Raw genomic sequence first — 23,315 nt, forward strand, 5'->3', positions numbered from 1 at the left:
AGCATACCTGCTTTAGTATGCAGATTTATGGGAGGCCTTCAAGTGCTGTTCAAGCTCCTGCTCGTGTTTCGACGCTTTTCTTGTCACGGTCACAGTCTGATGAAAGTGACTCGGCCAGCCGAGGTTAATGTCCACACAGTAAATCTTTCAAATTGATTGTTTTACCTTCTGTCATTAATCTGATGAGGACAGGGAGAAGCTGTGAGGCTGATACTGTCCTCTGTCACAGCTGGTTCTCCACCTGGAGGTCAGGATCCCTCCAGGCATCACAAGACAAAAGAATTCAAGAGGAATTTACATGTAATATACAAGAATGAAGAGTTTTTCATCGCACAGCTCTCTGTCCTGATTCCTTTTTGAGGCTGCAGGCTACATTAGCCACTGCTAGCATAACACAGCTAGCACTGGCTAATGTGGCTAATGAGGCTAATGAGTCTCTGACCCAACTGTCGGTGGTTGCATTGCATTATGAGTAACCAAGTCGATAACCAACCATGACATGAGAGTTCAAGATGGCTGCTACTCACATTAGTAGTAGTGAACACTCTGCTTATTCTACTGTTTATAGCAGTTCAGTCTTATTTTTTTCCACATTAAGTCAGTCATACACACAATACTGTTCAGTTTTTATCTGTGGACATGTTGCTGCATGAAGTATGAGCATTGTTATCAACTGGTATTGCTAACAACGGCTAGCAGTGACAATCGCTAGTCTGGGATACGTTTAAATCGGTTCATGGCTTAATGTTTTTTATTTTTCTCGAACAGTTAAATTTGAAGAAAATTCTAGTGTTTGCATTAAAATCTAACGTTAACAACTGAGGTGTTATATTTGTTTTAAAGTTTTTCCGACGTTAACTCGTCACTCCGAGCTCAGACCTGTGATGTCATTGGAACGCAGCATTAACTGTGCTCTTTGCTTCCTTTGAAGAAAATTCAAAAGAAACATTTAGATTCTACACAAGTAATATTTTTATTTCATGAATAACGTCACAGCTACTGGTGGCACTGCCATTGCTGACCCTTTAGCTCTGTTTTGGTCTCCTCCAGCTACTGAGGGAACTACCTGGATAACTTTGCCTGACAGCTGTTTGGTGTTGGGTTTATCAGAGCTGCTGGAAGCAAGGATGCTGAGGCTGAACCATACAGGAAATGTCCTGTAAAACCAGAAATATGAGCGAAATGAGGCTAAAAAGCTTCACAGAGCTGTTGATTCTCAGTGAGTTCAGTACTACAAGCAAAGCTTTGACTTTATAACAAGTTAATAGATTTATTGATTTACTTAAAGCTGTGTAAAGCTCTTTGTTTTTTATTCCAGCTCTGATCCAGCTGCTTTAATCCAACCAGCTTGTTACTGGTTCATTATAATCTTAGGAACAGGAATGTATGAATGTAAACATGCCAGTTTACAGATCTAAAACACCATTAAAATAAAGTTTCCTGGCGACTTAAACCTGAGGCTCCAGTCATGTTTGAAGATTTTTCCACAGAAACTACGTCTACTCCTTCTGCCTCATTAAAAAAATCAAGAATCTACGAATACACAGGTACCAGTACCAGGTACAAGTGACGTCACAACTTTTTAAGTTTCATATTAACTCCAAACTATTACAAATCTAGTTTGTACGTCCAAGTGTTAAACTAAGATCACAGATGAGTTTTTACATTGATTTTCAGCAATGAAAACAAACTCAGTCATGTCACTGAGCATGTAGAAATGTTACACCTTTCACAAAAAGTTGGTGCTGACAAATTTATACATCTAAATCTGAACTAGTGTTTGTTTGATTTTATTTACAAACTGAAGATGAGGAGCAGAGCAGGTAGTAAACTGATCGACAGAACATTTCTGCTGCTGCGTGACGCAGAACTGAGCTCATAATAGTCGTCGGCTTGGCAGTCGCTGCAGTCGTCACCACAGAAGGAGCAGGTGGACATTTCACTCCTCCACTCTGATGTATACGTCCTCACCGTCCTCCGTCCTGGAAGAAAGGAACAAAGGTCAGAGGTCAAAGGTTGAAAGATTAATTATTACAACCTCCTTCAATTGTTTGTTGTTGTTGAAACCTTTGACTCTGAGCTGCCCTCTAGTGGATGTATTGCCAAACATTGAGTCAATGTAAAGGTTTTTATTAACCATTTAACATTGTTTATGAGACAATTTACATCCTCTGGTATTTAGCAGTATAGAATGGTGCAGGACTGATCCTAAAACCAGGAAGTATGTTAGCATGTTAGCATGTTAGCTCTTCCTGTTGTCAGTGTGTTTCTGGTTAAATGTCTGAAATAAGGTCTGTGGTTTTAACACAAGCTCAAGACATTTTCAGGTTTGATTCTCCGACATAAAATGGGTCAGTAAATCCCCCACTCCTGATGTTTGAAGCTTTTACGTGTCTTAAAAAAGGCGGTTGCTAACGAGTGTCTAAATGAGACTACAGAGGTTGTCGGGGACGTTAACATGAAAACCCATCTACTCACCAGTCCACCTTTACAGCCTCGTTGTGTTTCTACTCGCGCTCTTTCAAACTCTCACTAACTTTCTAAGAAGAAAGGCTTTTGTAGAAGAGCTCAGAGCTAAATGAAATGACCAGTTGGAAGCTTAGTGGTGGAGACGTTGACGTCATGTGACCGTGGTGGAGTTGGTTTATAGCCTAACATTAGCTTCTTACTTCAAACATCAGAACAGTGGTGTTCATCTGTGAAGATTATGGTTGCATATACCAGAAGGTGAAACTAACTCTGTGTTCTGGTACTAATAAGTGCACAACAAGCTGTCCTTACTTGGTTCATAATAATCATAGATGGAAACAGTCGCCTCCTGGACTTTGGTGACTTTATATTCCATGACCAGAGGGATCGTGAGACACAGCTCCTCTGTCGTCACCTAGAAACACATTTACATTTTATATTCCAGTCTTTCTCTTCAAACAGACACAGCACAGTACATTTCAGTTAACACGTACAGAGTCCAGGTACATGATGACTTTCCCCGGCTCTGCTTCCACTTTCTTTACGACCTCATCGGTCGGGAAGCCTTCTGGTGCCAGACTGAAGCCGCTCAGCAGACCAACGTCCAGGATGGCCATGCCGGTTGCAGTCAGACCCAGACTCTCTGACAGGCTGTGAAGGCAACATGACAACATGAAGACATTAGAAAGCTGCTGCACATCACTTGAATGTGGGACATTTTATTCTTCTGTTACAATAACTCACTGCAGGAACAGACTAGATATCATCATCTGAGCTTACCTGGTGCAGATGTACAGGTGTGCTGTGTATATATCCATGTCAAACAGCTCGACGTGCAGATAAAACGCGTTGTGTTTGCCGGCGTCTCGTCTCCTCATCAGCTCTCTATGCCTGACGTTGTAAAACACGTTCAGCTGAGGGATGAGAAGAGGTGTTTTATCAGGACAAGAGGGGAAAGCTGAAGTTGTACGATATTGCCAACACAGTGTAACTTTGCTGAGCAGCAGCGCCCTCTGCAGCACAAGTGGTTATTAATTCTGTTTGGCTCTGAGTCTGAGCGTATACGCAGCTTTAATGTACAGAAAACATGACTGAATGTATGTCTAATACCCATGATCCCCGGCTTCTGGAGCAAGAAGTGTTGCAGGAAACAAACTCTGTTTCTAATTCTTGATATTTTCATTACAACTTCATATTTAGTGCATTAAGTTTTAAAACCAGCTCCAAACTGTTTTGAAACAGTCTCAGTTTCCTGCAGATGAATTTGCTGATTCAGTAACACTTTTCTTTCTTCTCACTTTTCAGTGACAGAATCACCCAAATAAAATAATAAACACAAACATGTGACTCAGTGAGCAAGGTTTTTGGAATGGAACAGAAAATTAAACCAGATTTTAGAGAAACACTGGAGGCAAGTTGATATCTGCTCTTATTTCATTTTTGTTTTCTTAAGACCTCAAGGACTTAAATTCTGAAAAGCACGAAGAAGCAGTGACAAGTAATTTCAGTCAGCACGTAAGCTGCTTTGAATTACTGAACAAATCTGAGATGTGGGGGATGTTTCAGAGGTTTGGAGTTTTTGCTGAAAAACAGCAGTTTCTGTAAAGATTTCTGTCCTGGTACCTGGAACAGAGCGAGTCCTCGACCCTCTGCAGTCACCTGGAGGTTCAGCTCCTGCTCTGGGTTGATCTGAAACAAGATGAGACAAACTGTACATTCCAGATTACTGTATCCCTCCACATCATACCGTTAATTTACAATATTAAATTCATTTTTCTCTTTCAACAGCCATCTGTTATCTGGTCTGGTTCATTTTATCTGCAGTGGGTGAGCAGATAATCATTCCAGCTGGTCTGGGTGTACCTGCTGACTCTGCAGGAGCAGGTAGTTGTTCTGGTGGATGTGGAAGGAGGCGACCTTGGTTGACGCGTCCGTGTTCACTGAGATGGTGACGTCGAAGTCTTGAGACCTGCCGAGAGCTGCGAACGTGGACAGAGCCTGCAGAGCCACGACTGTGTCCTGAGAGACAGGAATAAGATCCATTACACTCATTCATCTGTGTGTCTCTGCTGCAGCCTCACACATCTGATCCGGAGGATTGTGTTACAGTTCAGTCTGTGATGATTTCCTGTTTACAGCTGTGTATGTTTGTGTGTCTGAGTCTGTGCATCTGTTCCTATATCTGTGGATAAATAAAGGGATTTTCTCCCACATGAGAAAAACCTTGCCGTCGTTTAGTCATTGAATTTACACAATATCTAGATGTTTTTTGTTTCCTTGTAGCATCTGTCATGTCTGTGCATGTGTGAGTGTCCATGCGTGCTACAGGGTTAATTATCCTTTAGTCACCACATGCCCAGACGGCCACAGCCCACCCCCTCACCACATTTTAAAGATAAAACGGTGCATGATGGGAATCTCTCCTTTTGCGTAAATCCAGCTGCTTCGTATTTAATCCGCCTCCATCAACCATACCTGCGGCACAATTTGGGAGGTCACAGTGACCTTGACCTTTGACAGCCGTCGTTGTACATGTCTTCCATGTGTTATAAATAAAGTTGGATTTAAAAAACGCCTGGGGTAAGTGTGGTCAGATTCTCTAAATATTGCAGCTCTCTTTTTATAAATCCTTATCAATTCTCCTTTGCGTCTTTCCTTGACCTCATGACGTTTTTCATTGGGGTCGAGGAAAAGTGAATTTTGGATGGATGGACAACCTGAAAACATAATGCCTCTGGCCTTGACTGTTGCATAAAAACAGCTCATGAAAACGTTGTACAACCCAGAAATGTGCCTGAAAAAACTGGTTCTTACCAAAAATAATGCATTTGTCAGGGACTATTTTCAGTGTGTTTTATGAGCCTGTGTTGATTTATTTCTGTTTTTATTAATTTTGAAATCTGACCTGAGTGCTTCCAAACCCTCCCCTGTCATTCCGCTGCTGACTGAGCCACTTCATGAGGCTCAGACCTCCCTCGATGTGACCCAGTTTGTGCAGAGCGAGCAGCAGGTAGGACGCCATCTCGATGTCTGCGGAGCGAGGCTGCCACGACGACGACAGGCCGGCGTCTGGGGAGGACCACATCGGCACGCCGTCTAATCACGGTCAGAGAGATGCAGTGGTGGAGAGAGTAAACAAAAACAGTACTCAAGTAAAAGTATTGTTACTTGAGTAAGAATAAAAAAGTCTATACCCAAGTTCGACATACTTTCTTATGTGTTGTTTTTCCCTGTTCGTTGTCAGACAGACATGATATTGAAAATGCAGAACTACTCCTTTAAACTAGTCAAAGTTCCCCACCCACCCATTTCACACACTCAGCTGTCATCGTACCTCTCATCTCGGCTCGTCCAGTCAGCTCGCTAAGCGCTGTGTTGGTGTTGGAGCTGCCGGACAGAGCCAGAGCGTAGAGGAGCACGCTCAGGCTGTAGTTACTGGGGACACTCAGAGCCAGGCGGGTCTCCAGGAACATCAGGGCTTCAGACACCTGGCTCCCATACTGAGCCTGACAGACAGAGAACGGGGCGGCAGCGCGTTACACGTCAGTTCGGTTCAGCTCAATGGCATGTATGAGATCAGATCATAAAGACGCAGCCTTGATGAGGCAACGTCTTTGGACCTGAGAATGAAAACGCTGCTCTTGTTAGGACGTTGTTTTAAACACATCTGTGGCCACGTTAGTTTGTCCAGCTCTCACTCTTCATGTTTTTACAGACTGCTTGTTAATATCAGACTTTATTGATCCCTGTGGGGGAAACACACACACACACACCAAAGAGCCAAAATCAAGTCAAACAACTGGCCTTTGTGTTACATGTGATGCAAAAGGAGAGTCTTCTGTAAAGTGGGCGTGACTCCTGATAGAAAACCCAGTCTGTCCTGTGGCTGCAGGATATTTCTGCTGAAAATCGTCCCTAACAAATTCACTATTTCCACTTGTTTGAGAAACATTGATACATCACACAAACCTTGCAGTAACCTGTACAGAAGGTGCTGCACAAACAGTTTGATGTATTTATCGACTCTCACCCTGATCTCACTGTCTTCCAGCAGGGCGATGAGGACGTAGGCTGTGAGGGAGACGGGTCCGTCCAGGCCTCCTTGCAGCTCGGTGTGGATGACCCGGCCAGGCTCCACAAACCTCCCATCATCCCCCTGCTGGGAAACTAACCAGGTCACCGCTCTGTGCAGCACCTGAGCTTCGATGCTGATGTAGGGCCGCGCCTGCAGGAAACACTTCAGCACGAACGCGGTCAGCCTGCGGAGAGGGAGTTTCTTTCATCAGTGAAACAAGTTTCTGGTGTTTTCTGTTTAAACTGGGAACAACTTGACAACACACCAGGTGCTTCCAGATTGGTCCTGGTCTCCGAATGCACTGAAGGAGCCGTCTGCTCTCTGATAGGACAGCTCTCGCTCATAACCTGACGGAAAGCACAGCATTCACCTCATCGTCTGGTTTATCTTAAACAAACGGGATGATAAGGTGCTCTTTGTATTTCACAGATCTTTCTGTATCCAGTCCCCGTCACACGACCACTTTATAACTGTAATCCTGAGCAGTGCCACTGATACTGTGACATAATCCATGTCCTCGTACCTTTCGTCATGTAGTCTGTGGCTCGGTCCGTCACTTCCTGGTCAGCCTGTCCCGTAGCGCTCAGATACTGGAGGACGTAGATGTTTGGAGCGAAGTTGATCATGTTCTGCTCACCGCAGCCGTGAGGCATCTGGATCAGAGAGTCCAGGCCGCTGATGGACGGGCCAAGGATGTCACCTTCGTCGCCACAGAAACCAGACAAATCGGACATGATGAGAAACACAAGGGAGAGGAGTAATGTTTACGGTTCACTGAGCCAAACTAAACAGTCACATCACATCATGGGGCTGGGTGGAGGAGCTGTGATTAACACGACGCCTCACTGCAGCAGCAGACTGGTGTTGATCTGGGACCAGAAACAATCCCATTGGTTCAATTATACCTCGGTGGATATAGTTAATGAGTCACAGTAGCAGTGGATGAATTACAATGAGAGTAATCTTAGCCTCAACCTCTATTTGTTTCCACTTGAGTTGTTTTTCCTTTGAAAACTAAACCTTTTATTGCATTTTAAATGTTATGGGAAACCATGAAAACGTCTTACACACAGTTTGTAAAAATTTATTCCAGAAAGTTTATAAAATCATCACTGTCATGAAAACTAGCTTAGCTTACATTAAGTGTGTTGAACCACAAGTATTTCCTGAGCTGAGCTCACGGAGTTTCTGGTAAACTGTGCTGATCAGTGTTTTCTTGCAGCAGGAGAAACAACTTCTGATGCTTGGATGTGAAATCTGTGAAACACATTCTTTAACACTGAAGCCTGTGACCACACCCTAATTTTTAAGATGTGATCAGGTTTTCTATGTAATAGCAGGTTTTCAAGTATTAGCCATAACGAGTTTTTGCATATTGGTTAATCTGTCAGTTCACTCATCCATCAGTTTTCTGCTGATTATCCAGGTCCAGGTCATGATAAGTGATTCTATCATTATATATAAATTATATTTATACTGCATACAGCTGGGAAGTATAGTGCACTCACTGTGAATCTCTACTGGTTAACACTGATATCTTTTATCCTGTGGCTGGTGAAACAGGTATTAAAATGCATCCTCTGTTCTATTAAAAAGTCTTATATTTAAAATGAGCATTCTGCTTTAAGCACCACTGTGCTAAGTACACCTTTAAGGAGCTGCTAACACGTCTGTAGACTGTTTTAAATTAAAAATTCCTTGTTAAAAAAATTTTATTTATTAGATTCCTGATTCTTTCTTTCTATGCAGATGACAGTGCATTTGATGTTGATCTAAAATTCAAACATATATGATACATACAGTACAATAAACAAATGGGCTAGTAGTTATACACAGTATAGCCTAGTGGAAAAATAAGGTCAACATTGGATAATGTGGACTGTTTTTGTATATATTTTAAATCCTACCGTTCGTTATAAATCAATTGTTTTCTATTGTTTTATTGTTACAGGACGAATCAGCCTGAGGCCTCATGGGAGCCTGAATCTGTTTAGGTGTTGAGTCAAGATTTTTCCTCGGTGTGTTTACATACCGACGGCTGTCACTGAAGCTCTCTTGCTGCCCTCCACAACATCTGCTGGGAAGGTGAACGTAATGTGTTTGGAAAGGCTCGGCTGCGATGGAGAAACCTCAAACAGAAGGGAGGTGGAGAACGACTGCTCGAGTCCCTCGGCCTGCAGACCCATGAAAAATGGTCACACAACACGCAAACAAACACGGTGAGTAATATTTCTGGGAAAGGCAGAGCTGTAAAACAAGATCAAGATTTCTTGGGTTACAGTGCAGCAGCAGATGATGGTTCCATTTCATTAAAAGAGTTTCCCTCGTGTTTGTTTTGGAGCTGCAGCAGTTTGACGAAAGCTCTGATAAACACAATCTGACAAGTTCAACTCTCACTGGCGACGATGTTTTGTTGAGCAAGATGCTGAACCTCTGACTTCTAACTTCACAGGCTGATTCGATAAATCTTTGTGAAATACCGATCAGTTTAGACTCTTCAGGACTCTATAAAATATCAAAATTAAATAATATGAGAGGATCATTTCACTCACTGGTTATTGTTCTGTTTTAGGATTAGCCAACAGAGGCTTTTTTGTACAAATATCATTTGGTCAAAGATTTTCTGTGTTGTGGCTTTCCTGTGAAACCATGTATCTCCAAAACATCTTTACATTTCTATTATATCATGTATTTTTTAACCTGCACTAGTTTTAAAGGCTCAATAATCAAGTTCAGCACCGCTTGTTCACTTTCTTATCAAGATTTAGATGAGAGGACTGATTCCACTTTCATATCAAGCAATAGTTACGACCCATAGCTCCAAGTAAACCACAATGTCTTGGTTTTACATGTTTGTGTTTGTATGGATTTAGAAAAAGATACTGCTTATGTTAATCAGTGAGCTTTAGAGGTGCTGAAAGGAGGATATTTTGTCACATCTAGACAGAGCCAGGCTACGTGTTTCCATCCTTTATGCCGAGCTAAGCTAACCGTCTTTTGGCCTTGTATTTCCCAAACTGTTCCTACAACTACATTATGTGTCGTAACATTATGTGTTTGTATTCTACCTAAATTGCTCTCATTGTTCTAACTGAACTCCTCCATTGCAGCCACATTACATAAACCTCCCAGTTAGTGATTTTCTCAAAGCACCTTGACGAGCACCATCCTGCGAACTAAGTCAGACGCTGCCGACGACATGGCTTTCACAGAGATGGGGATCTCTCCGAGGACCAGCGGCTTGATGGGAATGAGGACGGACTTCCCACTGTTGCTCCCCACAGACAAATGACGAACACTGGGCATGGAGAGCACCTCATTGTCCGGGAAGATGAACTCAAAGGTGTCGCTCTCTGCTACAATCACCATGACCTGACAACAAAGACGAGGAGAATCCACCCAGATCACGTTAAACAAAACACAAAGAGTGGGGGAGGAAACAAAAGACGCATGGTGTTGTAACCAAATATCAAATAAAAAAATTATCATAAGAACAATTGCTCTCTGAGGATTTGATGTGATCTTTTTATGCAGCTTTTAGAGACTACAGAGTGGCCCAGGTCATGTCTGTATCATATCCTCAGAGGTAACCACAGACGATGTTAAAACCAGTGATTCCAGATTAGATTATAGCAACCTGACGCCTAAAACAACTGCTCTAACCCTGTGACCACATTTATTTCACAAGTCACCTGTAATCCAACACCTGCTGTGTTCTACTTTTGGTACACAGTGACATGTAAAAAAAGACTGGTCTGAGAAATGCAACATCACTTTCATTTCTGTCTTTTATGTTCACAGTGACCTACATTTTAAAAACTGGATTACATTATGCATGTATGTTGTCTGCACCACGATCAGAAACTAACACAAGCTCAGATCCAGTCATTGTTCCTTGTGCAATAAACTTGCCAAATTTGCACAAAGAAATGCATATTATTTAATCATCGGGTAGCATGGTGGATCTGAACACTCTCCTTTTTGTTTTCTCGTCTTTGGTAAGTTTCATGCATTGTTTGTGTTGTTGTCAGGGGATGTGGAGTTGTTGATATTTCTGTTTTGTATTGTATTTATAATGTATACACTGTGTTTGTTATGGAAATAATAAATTATAGTACCATCAGCATGAATGAATCTTATTTATGTAGAGTGAGTAAATAAGTGGAGACATCCAGCACTTACCACCGTCAGACTGTCTAGACTCCATTGCAGGATATTCCTCTATGACTCATGCTGTAACTAACCCCTCGTAGAAAGTATGATGCCGTGATGTGGTCTAATCCCCAAAGACTCCTCACAATTCTCTTCAACTTTTCCTGTTTCCCTTTTATAGCCAGCCTCTATTCCTTCACCATCCAGCATCTCTATCTCAATTGATCCTCTGAGACATGGCATTGAGGAATCGTGCGTAAGCAAACACTATAATTGTGTGGGAATAACCCTGATTCTCTTAGTGGAGGAGCTTTAAAAAAACATTATAACCAGGGCTAAATGAATCTACTGGAGATGTTTCAACATCTTCTTTTTGAATCTGTAGAAGTTTTTGCTTCCCTGTAGCCAACAGGTGATTGGTATCTGATGCTAAGGAGACAGAGTATTGTTTTAAGCATTCCCTGTGTTAAAGGTCAGAACAAAAGGACATAGTGGCTCCTAATTTTCTGAATTTTCTAATTGCTTCTCATGCAGCCCAGCTGTGTGAGAAGCTGCAGGCTGACCTCCAGGTTGTGTGGGAGGTAGTTGAACAGAATGATCTCCAACAGCAGCTCCTCTCCTCGGATGATGTAGGCCGGCAGATTCAAGGACAGGAAGAAATCCTGGAACACTGTGAGCTGCAGGAACGTCACATGGAAACTGTCTCAGCAGGTGTGAACTAACACTAACACTAACAGGACAATAAATGACACTAATGCTAAAAAGTGTTTTAAATCCAAGGAGACTGGATAGATATTATTATTCTGTCTTTATGGGAAGTTACTGAAGTGATAGAAATACCTCTGCAGGGCTTTCTACGACGCCCAGACCCAGGTTCTCAGACATGACGAAGGCGGTGGCTGTCCAGGTTGTGATGCTGTCTGGTACTGGTAGAGTTAGCTCTGCTGTGTCTGAATCACTGTGACAAAGAAATTTTTTTTTTAAACATAAAACAATGGTAAAAAAAATAGGAAACAACATGTAAATAAATCATATGAAATGTCAGTTAGATCTACATCAAAACATCAAAATCACAACCACGAAGAAGCACTGTAAGTAACATCCAGACAAAGTGCACAGCTTCGTCTATCACCCCCAAAACAGTTACCTACTGCTGTTTAGTTGTAGTTTCTTTGTAGTTTTCAAACAGTTTACTCCTAATGTCATAAGATTTGCAATTCTCTCACTGTATAATTCCAGTTTTAGACACAGTTTCAACTGGCACAAATTGTATGAGGAAATTAAACCTCTTTGTTTGCTTGCTAATAAGAATAAAAAGGGGTATCATCTGCGTACAGACGCATTTTGCAATTCATCTTGTCCCTACCATAGATCTGTAGACGTTCCTGTGTCACCACTCAAATTTCTGCCACTGAATGAAACCCTCTCCTCTAACAAACAATATATCCTGTTATTAAATTTACTTCATCATAAACTTAGACAACCACAAAACCTGCATACTAACTACAGATATTTCTCGTTCTCAGGCCTCTCTTGATATCCTTTGAGACCTGCTTCAATAGTTACAAAAAAACTACAGACAAATGTGGGTCATTCTAATTCAGCAAACAGGCTGAACATTGTACTATTATTTTTCTGAAGCTTCACCCTGTGTTGGTATCCATCCATATCCAGGTCTCCGGAAAGTTTGAGCGCTCTCGTGGCTCCTGTTGTTGCTGCATAAGTGGCCCGTCTGTCCCGGACAGGTAATATATTGCCTCCCCTGCTGTTTAGAAGATGCGTGTCAGTTATATTAGTTTTGAATGGTTGGAATAATCATAATAGTTAAGTGAGTGTGAAAGGCAAGATTTTGAGTAACGCTGATTTTTAAAACTTACGAAATACAGGCCTCAGCGGATGTTCTACAACATGTAAACTAGCATCAGTCAGCGCCACAAGTTCACATGTCTGCGCAAAGAAAAGGAAGAGAAGAAACACATTTCCCTTCAGTTTCACATTACTTTATAAAGAAAAAAGTAAATAAATTAAGAGCACACTGAAGAAATTTCAGAATTAAGGAGTTTAAATACTAACAGTACCTTTATCAACTTTTACAAACAGGGAACATTTTTAATCAAGACTTCTGAAACTAACCTTGAAGACAGAGTATGGATCTCCCATTGTCAACATGTCAGAGTAGGCATCCATCCTGGAAACGCTGTACCCCTTAATCTCCTCCATCACCTGTGAAAGCCACACCAACAACATCCTCAGAGCTGCTATTGTTACAGCCCACAAAGACCACCAACACTAAGCGGGACATAGAAAGAGCACTTATTGTTTAAAACCAGTTTGACGGGGGGGCAGCAGTGGATTGAGTTTCATAGGTGTAACTGCAGGGGATGTTATACCAGGGAGAATATGGGTGTGAGGGTGAACGACTTTTAGCTGACTAACACCTGTTAGTTTGGTGAATGTTAAACTAGAGAAGACCCTGGGGAGTTATGGAAGCTTCTTCACAGATCAGGATGGACTATTGTAAACAACAAAGCATGTTATATGACCAACAAGTGTCTTTACAAAACAGGACGAGTGTGAGGTTTATGTCTTTGACTAAGGTTTAACAGTAAGTGTCACTGTGACTGTACAGGACCTTAAGCTGTCCCTGTGAAATGACAGCAACATACTGCATGTGCATTCTATCACAGACAGTTTGAAACGTGTAGTTTATTCTGAGTCAGCGGTTGTTCTCACCCTCTCCTTGGTGATGTCATTGTGTGATCCCTTCAACTGTGTCGCCTTGTCGACCACCAGGATCCCGACCAGAGAGCCGGGCTCCGCCACCGCTACCTTCAGTGTGGCCATGTCACCTGGCATCCTCTTACTGTCGCTCCAGCTCAGAGACACCTGTCAGTCACAGTCTGTCAGATATCATCATTACATACTCACACATCACACATGCACAAATAATTTAAATATATTTATTTATCTTTCTGAAGGTCTGTGATGGAGATCCACCCCCTGTTCTGTTCAGGTAGCTGACTGCTGTGATTAAAGATGGTCAGTCTTATCCACAAACATCTCCTTTTTCCAAATGTTTCACAAACCTCTGACTCACAATTTATGCAGATCAACAAGGTCACATTAGCTAACGTGTACTCTATTTTCACTGTTCAGTGCTTTTTCTGAATTGCTTAATTATCATCATGCTCACATGAAAACATGACAAACTTATTCAAAACAGCTCAAACAATAAACCACCTGATTCTGTAAGATTTTGGTGATGGGCAGGTGCAGCACATTGTTAACGATCTCTCCATCGGGATGCACACAGTAGACGATGATGCAGGCCAGAGGAGCCCAGGAGACTTCTGGGACCAGTTCTAGATTACCAGAGCTTTTCCCAGCAGAAACCACCTGACCTTTGGACTTCACCTTCACATACAGAAAACAGGCGTAAGGCATTATTCAAAGTGCATGGTTTGATGTTTTAAAATGTCTGAGATCTAAAATGGTTTATTACAGCAACATATCACATAACAAACTTTATTGAAATGAGTCGTAATTATTAAAAATATATGTTGACAAAGTGTTGCACAAGATTTTGAACATACGCAATGTAAAAACACTAAAATCTAGTCTAGATAATGTGATAAATTCACATTTATTCCATAGCTGCACTTAATGTAAGTCATTATATATGAAAGGCCCAAGCAGAGTGAAAAAAGTACATCAATTAAAAGTGAGTTTCTTACTATGTAGTGAATCTCAGTCATTGGAAAATTCGCCTGAATGTCCAGCAGCAGGGATAAACCCACCTGAAGGAAGAGATGATGCTGATATTTTATTCCACCAAAGACAAAATGTGTTTAGTGGTTTTTTCATGTGTTTACCTCTGCAGGTGCTTTGGGTTTCTGAATCTGCAGGTAGGAGTTACTGGGTGATGTGTAGCTTCTGTAGAGCTGAAGAGTCCTTTGGCTGTCCTCAAAAGAAGCCTGAAAACATAAAAAACAAACAGATAAATATATGAAAAAGGCTTGAGTTTTATGTCTTGAATAATCTTACAGAAAACCTTCAGTATCTGCTGCTGACTTGAAAATCTCAGTTTGTTTTTGGACATGGTTAAAACTCATGTCATCTTTACATCCTTTTCACTTCCCATTGTTCAGTTTCAGTCACTCTAAAATCTTCTCCATAACAATCAAACACAGTAGCATCATCCAGTAGGTTGTCCCTCTGCCCCTCTGTGCTGTAATATTGGGCACCTGTTGCTATTAAGTTTCATCCAGTTGTTATGTTTTCCAACGTAAAAACACAGGGTTGATTGGTCTCAATCAGCTCTGGAAATGGCTCTTGGTTTCCCTTCTATGCAGATGATACACCACTTTGCATTTCAGTGAATCACCTCAAGATGAACATAAATATTCACTGTATAAAATTATTAAAATTATGTTTTAATCTTAACAGTGCATCATGGTACGAGACAGTAATATACTTCACCATTTTGTAGCCATAGGAAATGATAGAGAAAATGTACGCAGAACATCAGTCATACTGTGGCTTTCTAATGCTAATGCAAATTCAAAATTTGATGATATTTTACAGGTCCAAAATTTAATCATAATTTTGAAGGACATTTCCAGACAATTACCTATTCCACTGGACCGTATTAAAGGCAAAAAATAAATATCAGTGGAAAAAACACTCAGTTGAAATCCAGGTAAATATTCATTAACATTCTGCATGCTTACTGGTAAAGTTTTTTTGTAATTTTGTAGGCTCTAGGTTATGGTAGAAGTTCGATAGGATTAATAAACTAGAGCTGTTCCAGTTGAGAACCATCTTAGTTTTCCTCATAACTGTAAAATGTAAAATACAGTATCACCAATTTTGCAAGTTCACAAAAGCTAGTATATGTTTTTGAGGATTTATTATTATTTATTACTCTATTTTTTCAAGTCTGTCATTGAATCCACTGCAATAAAATTCGCTCACTATCTCTCACTGTGAGTTCCTCCTCTGTTCCTGCTAGAGACACCAGTGGTGGTAAAAATCACACAAAAAAATCTTGCTGGCATTTCTATGTTATTTGTAATTTTACAGTGAGAAGATACTGTTTTGTCACTTACATCAATACTGAGTGTTTCAGTTTCATTCATGATCTGGACGTAGATGGGTATGACTCCATCTGCAGGGACAGGGAACTCCATGTCTTTAGGTGGCATCTCCTGCGGATGGGGATACATTCCTGAAGGACCCGACATGTTTAATGCTCGAGGCCTCATTTGTTCCATGTGGTCCGTTTTCCAACTCCATGGACTTTGCTTTCCTTGCATCACTGACACTTGAACAGTCTTTTGCTGATCCTCCAATGACAGTGGTTTATCATCATATGTTGATATTTTCAGCTATAAAATCAAGAAATTATTCACTGTTAATTATTGCCAATATATGTTTTAAGTGAAATGCTTGTGGTGGCAAAGACTGAATAAAGTTTGACTTATTAGAACATTTTATCTGAAATTATCTTAAAGACTTGTTTAATTATTTATAGACAGATGTGCTTATTGATTTTTGCCCTTTTGCATAGGCATAAATGTAAATTCTTAAATAGACAAACAATGAAAATTCTTCATAAATACATTTGGGTATATCTATAAAAAAAAGTCACTTTCCTTACCCGAGCAACAAAGTTTAATGAGGGCCTCAATATTTTGGGATAGCCATCAAAAGTAAGTTTATATTTCTGTCTTGCCAAAGAAACCTTTGCCGTACTGTTATATGTGAGACCTGAAAGATGGGAAACATTCACAATGGTCAGTGAGACACAGCATTAGTAATATCTTATTAAAATTCAAACTAATTAACTGATATTGTCACACAAACTGACTACTCACAGAGCTGGTTGGTGAATACTGTACCTAGCAAGCTAACTGCTAACATGCTAGCCAGCAACGACATACAAGCGCTAATCAGTCGTATTAGCTTCTGGGATAAAAGCTCTTTGAGCTAACAAGTCATCTATCTATCAGTTAGCTTGGTTGCTAACAAGAGATCAACTTCAGTTTATTCAAAAGTCCTATTTGTACCATTGTACCATAACTGTGTGTGAATCATGTCTCTGTTATGAAGCAGTTTAAACATGGAGGTTAAATAAAAGTGGATGGTGCAAATAAGCATCAATTTTCCTCTCTCTAGTTCTTTGCAGATCAGATCAATATTGGACATTTGTGCAGATTTACTTAGAGAGTTGTGGCAGTGACCTGGAATGAACTCAAATTCATGTCAAATTCAAAGCGAAAACATAATCAATAATCAACCTCGGAGTGTTTTCTATTATAGAACATAAACTCACAAGAAAAATACTGAGGACATGACCTCAGTGTCTTCAGTGGCAGCTACAGCCCTGTATAAGGCAAAGCCTGAATTATTCAGTTTTAACTGTCGTCTATAAATCAGCTTTTTGAGAGGAACAATGCACAGGGAGTCATATAATTAAGTGTAGCCTGGAGGTGATGTGTGGTAAAAACAGATTACCTGTGAGGTGTTCAGTCACATTAACAACAATCATTAGACTCTGGTCGTCCATGTATTCGTCATAGAAGAGCTTTTCCACAGCTCTTTTGTTCATGTAACGGTAGTCAGGAACATTAAACGTGAAGTCCTCGGTGCCATTAATCTAAATCAAAGTAATAACAATCAAGAATGTCTTTTATTACCAGTTCATGTGTTAATCATATTTTTTTTGTTCAATGATTCATTGTTTAGTCAAGAAAACGTTAAAAAATTATGTTTAATTTCCATCTATATTTATCAATTTGCCTTCAAATCACACCTTTAAATAGAATTACATACCTCTGCATCTTTGTTATAATCCTCTATAATACCATGAAAATGATGAAGGAACGTTATAGTCATGTGTCCCTGAACAGGTTTCCCATACAAGTACCTGAGGATGAAAACACAATTAATCTAAATAATCTGAAGTCTCATTCACAAACAAGATAATTAATATACAAACATGTAAATTAAAGCATTAAACAATGGCCTCACTTTGCTGTGACGGAGCCCCGCAGAGTATCTTTGTAATAAATGACATCTGGAGCTCGGATTACAACCTCAAACTTTGGCAAAACTGAAACCAGACACACAATGAATGATTTTCACAGTTGGGTGATTCTGACAAATTTAAATACAACCATGTTTTCTGCAGATAAGACTGATAATAAACACATGGGTATGAAGTGATGGTGTACAAACCATAATGAAGCACATGGAAATGCCTCCCCGTTGAAACACCCTGTAAAACAAACACAAGATTAAGAAGATAAACCCTTTTCTACCTGGTTTATCATCCTGCACAACCAAAGCAGAGAACAGCGCTCTTGTTTCCAAAACGAAAATGGTGCTTGGTGGAACCTTGAGCTGAGCATTACAGAGTAATTACAAGTCCAGATCACAAATTTCACATATGACTTGAATCCAAGTTTCAAGTTTCCAGCTCTGGTAGAAAATAAGATTCAGTGTCTGATTAAGTTAAAGAATCTGGTAATAAGGCAAGAAAATTACAATATATTTTGCCTTGTAAGAGTTCATACATGTTTCACTCAAGAAGTACCCAGACGGGTTTATACAGTCCATATAAAAGCCCCATACAGCACATTTAATGCAGAGGGTGAGATGTCACAGACTTACACTGACTGTAGTGACAATATTCCATTGACCCAGAGGAGGGTTTTCAGACAGCTGAAACTTTCTGGTCACGACCCCGAGGACACTTTCTACAGACAACCACTGTCTGAGCAGGTTTCCTCTTGGATCCTGGATCAGGGAGAACACAGACCAGGGAAAGGTCAGTCAGTTCAAAGTTTAGAGCTACAATCAAGCAACCAACACAAAGGCATTTTCAGCATTTTGTATTGTAATGCTGTGTAGGAAAACGTTCTGTTGGTATTTTTTATTTTTAACTACAGGAAGATTAAGCTAACAGTGCTTGATTTGCCATTAAAGGGGTAGTTCACATAAATAATGAGCAGATAATCATCAATATCATAGTGATATCAGACTCACTCTGATGATAATATCCACTGGGCTGATGTAGGGTTTCCCATCAGGGTGAATGGACACCGCTCTGATATTCACCTCCTGCCCAGGCAGATAGTTTAGCTTGTCTGTTTGAATGAAGGTGGAGAGGTGTTTGGGTTCAAGGTGCAGCTCTGTAGAGTTGGAGAAAACTTGGATTCTACCCACATGACCTTTGACCTCCAGGCTGTAGGGAAGCCAGTAGCTGGACTCGTTCTCCTGGACCTGGAGGGACACAACATGGAGGCCAGTGATAGAGGAATTTAATTATAAATCTGGTCTTTTCATCGGCACTTGACACTCAACACCAGTGATGAAATTCTGCAAAAGCCAGAGAAGGAGAAAGTATGTAAGTAGTAAACCAAAGTATGATTTATTCTCTTAAAAATGCAAATCTGAGATACTGACAAACCTGACTGATCTTGTTTGTGAAAATGTTTTTGAAGCTGCTCCTGTCTGAATTTAAAGCTTCTCAGGTGTCTGTAAACTAAAGGTTGAGGCTTTAGCGTCGGATCTGCTCAACATCTGCCTGAATTTTACTTGATTATATCTGTTCAGTCCAAAAGCATCAGTTTACACTTCAAAGAAAAGCCTCTCCTCTCAGCTGTGAAAACAGACAATCTGTGTTTGTTCTGGGCTCATTTAGCAAGAAACTTTTCACCACTGACGAAAAGAAATGGAACCAACAATGAAGCTGCTTAGTACTTCCTATTTGTTCTTTGTTCTTCTACTTTCTCCATTTATTTGTACTTATTTCTGTCCTGATGTGCAGAGGATGTTAGAAGAGCAGGGGCACAAATCCATAAAAGGCAATTTTTGCAAATAGTTAAACCAAACAAAACCCATGACTGCGGCTGGTTAAAACTCTGTTACATGACAGCTTATTAATGATACATGTAAAACACTGAAGTGTATTTCAGTAAATTCTCCTCACATTAAGCAATTCAACTCTTTCCCAGACCTCTGAATAACATCCTGACTTGCAGTAGCTAATCTTAATACCACTGACACAGATGCACTTCATGTGGCTGCATGGCTCCTCTCTCACCTCCATATCTGTCTCTCACCACCTCTCCACAGGTGTAACTGCTTCAGTGATAACGGGCAACAACAAGAAGATGCTGATATTGTATGGCTAAGATACTATTAGCTATTATATATATATATATATATTCTATGTTCCAACAAATTAGTTTTCCTGCAAGTATTTCATTGCTCTGTTGTACCTGTATAGAGTTGAAATACCAAATAAAACTACTACCGTTACTACTACACTACTGCTTCTACAATCCAGTAGAATTTATGGCTATTAATCTGGAAGCTTACTATCAAAATTATGCAGGTACTGTCTACGTCCATTAGCCTGAAAGCCTGGAAGAAGAGCCCAGTCAGCATACAGCCTACTAGACTGAGAGGGAGGAACTCCGCCATGTTCCACAGATTCCCACATTACTAGCAAAAACTGTCAATGCTAACGTTAGCTAGCTAGCACATTTCCATCTGCTAAATAGTTCAAGCATAAATAGACCGGACTTACTGGTTTTATACGGTTATGTAGAGTAAAATTCCTAAAGCGCGTCAATATCAATATAAAACCAAAACAAACAGTAAGTTTATATTTCGTTTTGGCGGTTTACGTCAAAGTAACTCCTCACACTGACCGTCTCACACTGAGCATGCGCATTGTATCCCCACAGTGTTTGCTGTTGTGGCGGGAAAAGAGGGATTTTTTTTTGTAACGATTTTTTAAAAATTTTATTATTTTTATATATTAATTGGGAACCAAAGTAGGCTGCATGAAAACAGGAATTTATTTATATATTTATTTGAGGGCGCACTTTCTGTCTGGGAGGTAAAACGGCGGGTCTGTGCCTGTGCTTCCCCCCAGCGGCCACAAGGGGGCCCCATACCACTAAATCACATGTTGCTGTTGTATTTAAAATAAGTTTAATTGAAATTCAAATTTTATTTTAGGCCTTTAGGCTATTACTTAGACACCACAGACTATATATATATATGTGTGTGTGTGTGTGTGTGTGTATTCTACAAAGATTAAAGAGATATATGTTAGACTTACAGGAGGCAAAGTCAGCAGCTTAGTTGAACCTTTAAACAGAGAAATTAACATCAGTGTTAAATCAGTTTACACTGTGATGTTTGAATCAGAGAATCTTTTGTTAAAGGGAAACAAATAAATTACCCGCTTTGACTGTGTCTGAGTTTGAAGCCACGGTCTGGTTTCCATGAACGATGTGAGCAGACACAGTGACCTCTGAGGTGGTGAGGATAGTGACCGACACCGACAGTGGGACTCCAGGGTAAAGGACACTGGGAGTCAGCAGCAGGTAGGACAGTCGAGGGTCAGGGCTGAAACACCAACGACAGGTTAAACTATCTGGTTAAACACACAAACGCAAACCTAAAAATTCTCTCTTACTATTATTTCAAGCTATTTTTTTATCTCATAATATCAGTTCTGATGTTGTTGTCTTCAGTCACCACCCCCTCATATCTCTGCAAATCACAAATGAAAACTGACATTATGACATTAAAGTATTACTGGGGAAAATATGCCATTCTGAATTAAAATTATATAAAATAATTTTGGAATCAATAAGATTAGAATAAAACTGTTGATTTGGAAATAAATAACATCACAGTTAGATTTTTTATTATCATATCATCATGTTTCACTAATTATTGGTTCATTTATGATTAATCTTATTTCATAAGAACGCTTGTATGTTTATTTAACGCTACATATTGAACAAAACAATCCTTTTTTCTGGTCAATATTAAGATGTTGACCTGTGATAATTTGTTTAAAATCAACAAATAAAACATAATATCTCAGTTTTGATATTAAAGGAAGCTGAGATAGTCCCTGTCTCCACCTGTACCTGTCTCCTTTACCTGTGTGTAGTGTTCTGGGCGGTGGTGACGAAGATGAGGCTGAAGAATCCCCACACCTGGAGACGCTCCATTTGTATGAATAAACCTTGTTCCACAAAGTCTTGTTCAGCGCTGGGAGCAGGTGATGTCAGTGACAGAGTTTATACCTGAGGAAGACAGCGACCACACCTCCCCACCTCATTAACTGAACCAGTGTCAGTTCACCCAAATCTCCCCCCAGGGAAGCTTTGTTTGAGAGCAGAGACTGGGTGTTCCCACATTGAGGATATTTACACTCATCCCACAGAGGAACACGTTCCTGTCATTTTATTTAAGTCTTAGTGAGCTCTGGTTCAGTCTGAGTCAAACAGTCACAGGATTCTTCGTCCTGCTGCCTCACAGCTTCTGCATGGAACTGGAAAAAGATGAAAACCTCATGAAAAGTAGACGGCCCCCCAAGAGACCTGACACCCCAGGGCCCAAACTATCCCAGTTCCTTGAGCATCAGATAGACTGAGATTTCACTGGAACAAAGTCCATATGAAATCTATTCCCAGGAGGTATTGAGGCTGTTTTTTGAACACCACATATGAAATTCCATTCACCTCCATTGGACTGAAGTGCAGGCAGAAATCCTGGAAAATCCATATCTCATGAACCAAAGCAATTGACAAATAAAAATTTTGACCTGATGATAATTTTAGATTAAAATTCAGAGGATCACTAAAGTGATTACATTTCATCCTGATAGGCGTTTGAATGTGGCAAATGACAATGCATCCAACAGGGGTTGAGAAATTTCAGTCAAGACCACAAATGTCTAGCTCATGGTTGTGCTCAAAGAAAAGTCAGAGAATCACCAAAAAAAACAGGATTCGTCATCTGGGAACTGTGAACATCTGGAGAGAATTTCATGGAAATCCAGCAGATGTTGTTGAGTTATTTTAGTCTGGACCAAAGTGATGTTCCAACCAACCAATACTGCCATCCTATGGTGGTAGCTCGGCTAAAAACTGGATAAATACAACCAAACTATTTAAATATCCTCACAACATACAGAGCCACGAGGCAAATCCATTAACAGGACAGAATCAAGTCTTGTCTTAATTCTCTGAGGTAAAACGATCGTCCAGCAATTCACAAGAAAATTAGGAAAGATCAGGAGAAGCTCTGTGCATTGGTGGTATAGTGGTTAGCATAGCTGCCTTCCAAGCAGCTGACCTGGGTTCGATTCCCAGCCAATGCAAGGAACCATTTAAGAACAGCAATCAATCAGTGCTTGTTTTCAGCCACTGCGTTGTCTTCCATTGCCAAATACACAAGACAGTATTAATCCACACTGTCCTTGTTCATCAGATAGAAAAGCCTAAACTTGCTTGCTTTTGTTGTACTAAATAATTTTATTTAATACTCTCATTTGTGTGAGGAATAACGCCTCAGTAGAGTCTGAGAACTTGGAGTAAGCACTAAGTTATATAGTATTTGGGACCTGGTTCTACCATCAGGGAACCAGACGATGGTCCTTGGAGTGGCCAGGTTGAGGTAGGTGGCAGACCCAGAAAAGTGACATGTGTTATGTTTCACTTGCATTGGCCGGGAATCGAACCCGGGTCAACTGCTTGGAAGGCAGCTATGCTAACCACTATACCACCAATGCACACATGTC

The 23,315-nt window shown here is 40.4% G+C and overlaps 1 protein-coding gene and 1 non-coding gene across 2 annotated transcripts; both read right to left on the bottom strand.

Moving 5' to 3' along the window:
- Positions 1 to 1,027: 1,027 nt before the first annotated feature.
- cd109 (CD109 molecule) lies at positions 1,028 to 21,741 on the bottom strand. Its single transcript, XM_051072064.1, has 33 exons — positions 21,671 to 21,741; positions 20,958 to 21,124; positions 20,835 to 20,863; positions 18,746 to 19,009; positions 18,371 to 18,496; positions 17,936 to 17,975; positions 17,729 to 17,810; positions 17,531 to 17,624; positions 17,213 to 17,354; positions 16,356 to 16,465; positions 15,805 to 16,083; positions 14,569 to 14,670; positions 14,431 to 14,493; positions 13,937 to 14,110; positions 13,430 to 13,582; positions 12,830 to 12,919; positions 12,574 to 12,643; positions 12,344 to 12,461; positions 11,537 to 11,654; positions 11,260 to 11,373; positions 9,698 to 9,916; positions 8,577 to 8,718; positions 7,068 to 7,244; positions 6,810 to 6,891; positions 6,500 to 6,728; positions 5,804 to 5,975; positions 5,375 to 5,565; positions 4,333 to 4,488; positions 4,093 to 4,158; positions 3,250 to 3,383; positions 2,964 to 3,120; positions 2,782 to 2,884; positions 1,028 to 1,982 (listed from the first exon to the last, which is right to left on the bottom strand). The coding sequence occupies exons 1-33, from the start codon at positions 21,739 to 21,741 to the stop codon at positions 1,795 to 1,797; spliced, it is 4,422 nt and encodes a 1,473-aa protein (XP_050928021.1). The 3' UTR covers positions 1,028 to 1,794.
- Positions 21,742 to 23,234: 1,493 nt separating this feature from the next.
- On the bottom strand, positions 23,235 to 23,306 carry trnag-ucc (transfer RNA glycine (anticodon UCC)). Its single transcript has one exon. It is a non-coding gene; the product is annotated as a tRNA-Gly (tRNA).
- Between the last annotated feature and the right edge of the window lie 9 nt (positions 23,307 to 23,315).

The sequence above is a fragment of the Lates calcarifer genome, linkage group LG7_1, assembly GCF_001640805.2.
Source record: "Lates calcarifer isolate ASB-BC8 linkage group LG7_1, TLL_Latcal_v3, whole genome shotgun sequence".
Classification (NCBI taxonomy): Eukaryota; Metazoa; Chordata; class Actinopteri; family Centropomidae; genus Lates; species Lates calcarifer.